The sequence below is a fragment of the Pseudorasbora parva genome, chromosome 7, assembly GCF_024679245.1.
Source record: "Pseudorasbora parva isolate DD20220531a chromosome 7, ASM2467924v1, whole genome shotgun sequence".
Classification (NCBI taxonomy): Eukaryota; Metazoa; Chordata; class Actinopteri; order Cypriniformes; family Gobionidae; genus Pseudorasbora; species Pseudorasbora parva.
Window position 1 is genome coordinate 17958968 of NC_090178.1, and position 7721 is coordinate 17966688.

The 7721-nt window shown below is 37.9% G+C and overlaps 1 protein-coding gene across 1 annotated transcript in view; it reads left to right on the plus strand.

The window, feature by feature from the left end:
- The window catches only part of me1 (malic enzyme 1, NADP(+)-dependent, cytosolic), a 109009-nt gene extending 102483 nt beyond the window's left edge, over positions 1-6526 (plus strand). The window contains exons 8-14 of the mRNA XM_067448384.1: positions 1296-1393; positions 1551-1664; positions 2545-2650; positions 2742-2884; positions 2971-3144; positions 6034-6132; positions 6226-6526. Of these exons, the coding sequence (XP_067304485.1) occupies positions 1296-1393; positions 1551-1664; positions 2545-2650; positions 2742-2884; positions 2971-3144; positions 6034-6132; positions 6226-6393 (902 nt within the window). The 3' untranslated portion in view covers positions 6394-6526. The remainder of the gene's footprint in view (positions 1-1295; positions 1394-1550; positions 1665-2544; positions 2651-2741; positions 2885-2970; positions 3145-6033; positions 6133-6225) is intronic.
- The last annotated feature ends 1195 nt before the right edge of the window (positions 6527-7721 follow it).

Genomic DNA, 7721 nt, shown 5'->3' on the forward strand with positions numbered 1-7721 from the left:
ATGCGCTTTCTCAGTGTAGAAGGCACCTTCTAAAATTATGTTAAATTTCTACTACATAAATTACCCAATTTAAATACACATTCATCTTTCCAGTGGTGAAGTATTAGCCTGACAAGCCAGACCCACATCAAGATGTTTGGTCTGCAAACTCACCATTGACAGGACTCAATCCGAGGGGCGGGATAAACGGTTGTCTTTCAAACTCCCTCTGCACGCGATAGGATACGGTGCACAACCAACCAAAACAACGAAGGTGAAGCAGAGCTTGTTGATAGATTAAACATTTGCCGTATCCGGTCACCAAAACTCAGAACACATCTTCCCTTTCTAAGAATGACTTCAGTGCCGTTCTTTGTTCTTTTCTCAGAGAAAAGCTTAACTCCAAGTCTTCCAGAGTCGCGGTCAAAGCTGATTCGATGGACCGCCGTTCGCCAGTTTCTGTGTTTACTACAAGCACGCAAACGCAACTCGGCCTTCGTCATTAGGGCCCCGCCCACCGACTTTATACACGATGTGATTGGCCCGGCAAGAGTTAGGGGAATACAGCTCAGAAGGGTATTAAGAGTTGCTAGACGACACTCCCGGGCAAATTAGATTTGCTGCTGCTAGGGTGCGTCTAGATTTCTAGGCTAGTGAAGTATCCCTTTAAGCTGATTCCTAGTCTGTAGTGCAGTCCATTTGAGCGAATGCTGAAATCATTGATTGTAAGTTACTCATTCAGACCACATCTCTCACTCTGATTTTCCTTCCTACTGTTGCTTAAACTCCTCTTATATTTATGTTTCGATAGGGAGACCAACCACCTCTCTCACTCTATCCTTTTTTGCATTATCATTGCAGACACATTCCAATCAGCAACTTCAGCACAATCTTATTGTTTGAAATTGAGTTTCAGTCAAATGTTTGGATGGTGCATGTTAATTTAATATCACCATTCACAGAGTTAACCATATGTGTCCACTGGAGTGGAGCGAGCAGGCAAAGCTGATCGTCCTATTTCAATTTATTTTAAATGGGAGCTGTTGATATTGGACTTTCTTGCCAGTGCTCGTTTCACATGTCAAAAACAAATTTGCACATTTTCGAGGTGTCTAGACCACTGATTCTCAGCCGTTTTTACTTGAAGGTCCCGTTATTCAATATAACATTATCTTCTTTAACAGGGTGAGAATCTATTAACAGCTGCTTTTCTTACTCCATTAACAATGCCTCCAGAAATTCACCTCCATATAAACTCCACATTGATGTCTTGAATGTTTAGAAACTCAAATATATTTGTGTTTCCTCTCCCATAGGTACTGCCTCAGTGGCTGTGGCGGGACTACTGGCTGCCCTTCGCATTACCAAGAGCAAAATGTGCAACCATACCATTGTCTTTCAGGGTGCAGGGGAGGTGTGTGTGTTGGCTGCACAGATCCACATATAACTGTTTTAAATGCCAATTGTTCCAGTATTTTGTATGGTGGTTAACCCATACTGAGTTGAATTATTGTGAAGTTTAAATAGTTGGTGTTTTTAGAGGTGTATGTGAATTTTAACTATGTTTTCAGGCCGCAATGGGTATAGCTGAGCTTATCATTATGGCGATGGAGAAAGAGGGGCTTCCTCGTGAGCAGTGTATAAAGAAAATCTGGATGGTGGACTCTAAAGGACTTATCGTTAAGGTAAGGTCGTCATTAGTGACAAGTTATAATTAAGATTGACATTTAAGCAAACCACGTGATTTGTATCGGAATTTACACTCTTCTCATTCAATCTTGTGCATTGATTGTCCATTAAAATCACTGTTGGACTTCATCAGAAAAGATGGTAACAATTCAACATGATTTTATTTTAACGGTGCAGTGAATAGTATTTATGTAGCCTGGATGCCAGCCGAACTCAGCCCCATCCACAACATTTGAGCTCGGGCAGTTCGGTCTGGACTTGATCCGTAGAGGAGTAATTATGCACAAACCGCAACTGTTCAACAATGTCAGGCTAGTATTTATGAGGATCTAAGGACACAAATAAAAACGTTACAAAAGCGTTTTATTTCAGATAAATACTGTTCTTTTGAGCTGGCTATTCATCAAAGAATCCTAAAAAAAAAAATTGTACACCACTGAAGACTGGAGGAATGATGCAGAAAATTCAGCTTTGATCACAGGAATATTTTAAAATATATTCAAATAGAAAACATTTATTTTATATTTTAATATAATTTCACAATATTACAGCTTTTTTGTATTTCTAAAAACAAATGCAGCCTTGGTGAGCAGAAGAGACTTCTGTAAAAACATTTTAAAATCTTACTTTTCTATAGCCTTATCATCTAAACCCTAACTATTACTTATGCTTTCTTACTTGTTTACATTTTTAAGTGTGTATATTTTACACACTGAGCAATGTTTGTGTTTTTATTGCCCATCTGGCTGATTATACACTCTTACAGTCTGTGTTCATTTTGAAGTGTGGTGAGATGTGCTATTGTATGTTCCTGATACGCTTTCATTTTCTCTGTCTTTTTCTCTGTCTATTGCCATCTCTCTGTCCCGCATTAAGGGTAGGGATCACATCACCCACGAGAAAGAGAGGTTTGCACATGATCATGCACAAATGAAGAAGCTTGAGGATGTTGTGAAGCAGCTGAAACCCACTGCTTTAATTGGTAATACATGGACTGTGTATATACACTGCTGTTGTCCCAGCAGTCCCCTATGAGGGCTATTGGGCTCAAATACTTCTCATCATCTCCACAGGGGTGGCAGCTATCACTGGAGCTTTCACAGAGGAGATAATCAAGGCTATGGCGTCCTTCAATAAGAGACCAATTATTTTTGCTTTAAGCAACCCCACCAGCAAGGCGGAGTGCACTGCTGAGCAGTGCTACACACTCACTGAGGTGCTTTTGAAGGAAGTGCTATGTGTACATTTATGTGAGAGAGTGAAACGTTTGGTTTTTAATTTGCTTTTTGTTTTATATTGCAGGGAAGAGGGATCTTTGCAAGCGGGAGTCCCTTTGATCCGGTAACCCTTCCTGATGGCCGGAAGTTTTACCCCGGTCAGGGCAATAATGCTTATGTGTTTCCTGGAGTGGGTCTGGGCGTCACCGCTTGTGCGATGAGACACATCTCTGAGGATATTTTCCTCGTTACAGCTGAGGTGATCGAATCTCATTTGCTTTTTTCTGTCTACCTAAATATGTCAATATGTGTTTCTGGAAATCTTCTCTCTAATCTATTTTTTTCATTTTTATTCGGTTGTATCCATCTTTCACACTCTCTTTCTTAGGGCTCGGTATTAATACACAAATCCTCATTAGATTCAATACAGATTGAATATAGTATCTAAACTATTTAAAATTATACAATAAAGCTCTAACTATGCATTCCATCCTATAAACCAGTTGCTGTGATGTCTGTCATTAATGTTAACCAAAGAACAAAGGAAACAGAGAAAATTGTAGTTTTAATAAGAAATAATCTATATTTAATTTATTTTATGCAGTTAAGAAAGCCGTTTGATAACTATGAAATTAGTGATACTGGTCTTCATTCAATATCTTTATAGTTGATTCTACATTAATTCGAAGAGTAACATTATTACAATAACAAAATAATAAAAACTCCAATGTTTTTAATCACGATTTGCAGAAAAAAAGTGTGACTAGTCCATTTTTTTTTATCGTTTGACAGCACAAAAAATAACAAACAATATAACACAAACAATAAAATGTGCATATGTATATTTGTCCATACATTCATAATCAGTAAATCACTATATTTTCCCAACCTTACTTTGGCTGTCTCTCTATATTTACATACTCGTAATAAACCATAAAATCCCATTTCAGTATGCGAACATCTCCCATTTTATCACTGTAAGCAATCATTGTCATCTTGTATTTTGCTCAACTTATCTGTCAAGCTGTCCTCTGTGTTTTACCTGATATCAGCCAGACAGTGTTTTAGTGAATGGTTGCATCATACGGTGTAAACAAGCGAGTGGTTTATGAATGTCAATGAACCACTGCCCTGTTATTTTGGAAACATACCATTGCAGCATAAAATGGTTAGCCAAGGCCTTACGTGCCCACGTTATATCAGCATGTGCCAGTGAAGGAGATGTATCTCTTTAAAGCTTTAAATTGGAATGATGTACTCAGAGCACGAGCGGGAACATGTCTCCTGCAGTCTGTGGACAACTCCAGTAGAGCTGCAATGTGGATGTCTGAACTTCAAACAGCATTGGGCAGCAGGGGGAATGCTTAATGTCTCTCCCCGCTGGTCGTACTAGGCCTTTATATATTTCAATAAGTTATGGTTCTGTGCTATCGAGTCTCCGGGAGGTCTATAATCACTTACTGCAGCAACCCAATGTGACCTGAAATGGCAAAGTGGTACACAAAATAAACCAACTGAGAGGAATAGAGGGAGAGAGACAGGAAATTAATGTAAATTAGGCAACTAAGATATAATGAGCAACCAGATCAATGAACGACTGCAGATGATGGTAGCTGGAGAATTTTGTTGTCTTTCTTGATTAGTTCTAAATTGGAAAATTACCACAGCTAATTGTAATTAATTATCCCATGTTGTTACTTGTTGTAAGCTGTAAATATAATGGAGCCAAAAAGTTAGTTTGGGATCTAGAAGTATTTACAAAGAAAGAAAGATCTTTAGGGCAGCACAATAAAGCACCATGACTGTGCTTTAGTTTTAGTTTAATTAAAGCTGCAAGACCTTCTGGCTATTATTTCTCCAAGAGACTTGCTATTCTATCACCTTCTGTGTTTTTTAAGTATTATTTATATACAATTACTGAATTTATTCATGTGTGTGTGTATAACTTTTTTTCATGTCAAAGTTATAGTCATTTTATATTATTAGTATTATTTAGTCATTGTTATAGAATTTTTTATATTATTTCTATTTAGCTTTATTTGTATTTCAGTAATTCAACTTAAACTTTAACAGCTTTATTTAAATTCATGAAAACATTTTTGTTTAAATGTAAAAAAAAAAAAAAAGAAAAAGGAAAAAAAGGTTCTGGATCTGGCTGATCTCTGGGCTAGAAAAACACTTGTATTACTGTCTAAACAATCGTCGTATGTACACTAAATTGACAACATTCGTTGAATCACTGAATTCAGTTGTTCCAATCATTTCCATGGCCAGAGGTGTGTAAAATCAAGCACCTAGGCATGCAGACGCTTCTACAAACATTTGTGAAATAATGGGTCGCTCTCAGTAGCTCAGTGAATTTAAGTGTGGTACATAAGTGGCAATAAGTCCATTCATGAAATTTATTTACTACTAAATATTCCACAGTCAACTGTTAGTGTTTTTATAACAAAGTGGAAGCAGTTGAGAACAACAGCAACTAAGCCGTGAAGTGGTAGGTCACATAAAATCAGAGCAGGATCAGCACAATCCGAGGCGCACAGTGCGTAGAAGTTGCCAACTTTCTACAGAGTCAATAGCTTTGTGTGGCCATTAGATTAGCTCAGAACAGTGTGTAGAGCTTCATGGAATGGGTTTCCATGGCTAAGCAGCATTATCCAACTTTGGGATAAATTAGAGCGGAGACTGCGAGCCAGGCCTTCTCGTCCAACATCAGTGCCTGATCTCACAAATATGCTTCTAGAAGAACTGTCAATTCCCATAAACACAATACTAAACATTGTGGAAAGCCTTCCCAGAAGCGTTGAAGCTGTTATATCTGCAAAGGGTGGGCAACATCCATATGAAACCCTACAGAATGGGATGTCATTAAAGTTTGTGCATGCAAAGAAGTTTCGCAAAATATAAAAATATAAATGCAAAATATAAATGCAAATATAAATGCAGTCCATATAAATGCAGTCCAAAGAAAGGTGTCCCAAAACTTTTGGCAATATAGTGTATGTAAGCAGTGGGAAAACTGGGAGGAATATTTGATCAGAAAAACAAACAACAGAAGATTAATTAGGTTCATACTCTTTGTGCATGTACACAAATGGTTTAATTAGACACTATCCATAACAAGCATCAAATTGTGCTTTGTTTACAGACTATAGCAGAAATGGTAACTGAAAAGGATCTAGCAGAGGGGCGTCTGTATCCTCCTCTCAACAGCATCCAAGATGTTTCTATCAAACTGGCTGTTAAGGTGGGCTCAACTCAATGACATCTCAAACCACAGCTGTGATTCATGCATGTCACTATTTACGGATACTAATCATTTTAATGTGCATCCTGACAGATTGTGGACTACGCCTATAAACACAAAATGGCAACCCTGCACCCGGAGCCGAACGATAAAGAGGCTTTTGTTCGTTCGCTCATCTACAGCACCGACTATGATGAGTTTGCAGTGGACTCGTACAGCTGGCCTGAGAATGCCATGAACGTCCAAACGTGCAAACTGTGACCACCCAAAATACACAGACCAGAATTCGATTTTTAATATAACATTTCTGTTTTAACTGTGATTTCTTAACATGATTATTTGCAAACAGTACTGTAAACCAAAGATATCCTTAATAAAATGCCATCTATTGTGATTTAGGGACAGTGTATGTTATTCATTACATTGTATGGACTTTAATCTTTATGATTCACCATTGTTCATAATATGGTTTGTACTTCAGGATGAATGAAGGAACATTCAGCACTGCATGATCATTGGGCTATAAAAAGAACTGTACCTTAGAAAAAAACATACATTTTCGAGCACTTTTCACCTTGAAAAAACTTACCTAATGAGTCATTCTCATCAGTAAGATATATTCTGGCACCAGATATTTAAAAGTTTAAGAGATTTATTTTCTCTTTACTCACATTATTTTAACACCATAATCTTAAAAGGTGTTTGTCTTAAAGGAATAATTCACCGCTTTTTCATATTAAACTATGTGATTCCCTTAACTAAGACGAGTTGATACATACCTCTCTCGTCTGAGTGCGTGAACTTAATCTCTCTGACGCGCGGTGACGATCTGATAGCATTTAGCTTAGCCCACTATAAGCCCAGTTCATTCACTATGGAACCAAACAGAGATCAAGTTAGAAGCGACCAAACACCGTCAGGTTTTCCCTATTTAAATACAGTTACATGAATAGTTGAACGACCTAGTATGGTGACATAAAATAAAACGTGGCGCTTTTCTAAGCGGATTAAAAAGGAGAACTATAATGTATGACGGAATAGCACTTTTGAGAGTACTTCGACTCGGCGCAGTATAAAGTCCCGGCTGAAACATCCTCCCTTACATCTCCCTCTCCCTCTCTCAGTTCTGTCAACAGGGGGGAGGGGGAGATGTGAGGGAGGATGTTTCAGAGTCGCTTAGAAAAGCACCACGTTTTATTTTATGTCATCAAACTAGGTCGTTCAACTATTCATGTAACTGTATTTAAATAGGGAAAACGTGGAGGTGTTTGGTCGCTTCTAACTTGATCTTTGTTTGGTACCATAGTGAATGAACTGGGCTTAGTGGGCTAAGCTAAATGCTATCAGATCGTCACCGCGCGTCAGAGAGATTAAGTGCAAGCAGTTATGTATCAACTGGTTTTAGTTAAGGAAATAACAGTTTAATATGAAAAAGCGGTATAATATAAAGCGGTTTTAATATAAAAATAGGACTTAAAGGGTTAGTTCACCCAAAAAGGAAAATTCTGTAATTAATTACTCATACTAATGTCGTTCCAAACCGGTGAGACCTAAATCCGAGAGCTTTCTGACCCCCTATAGACTGCAGT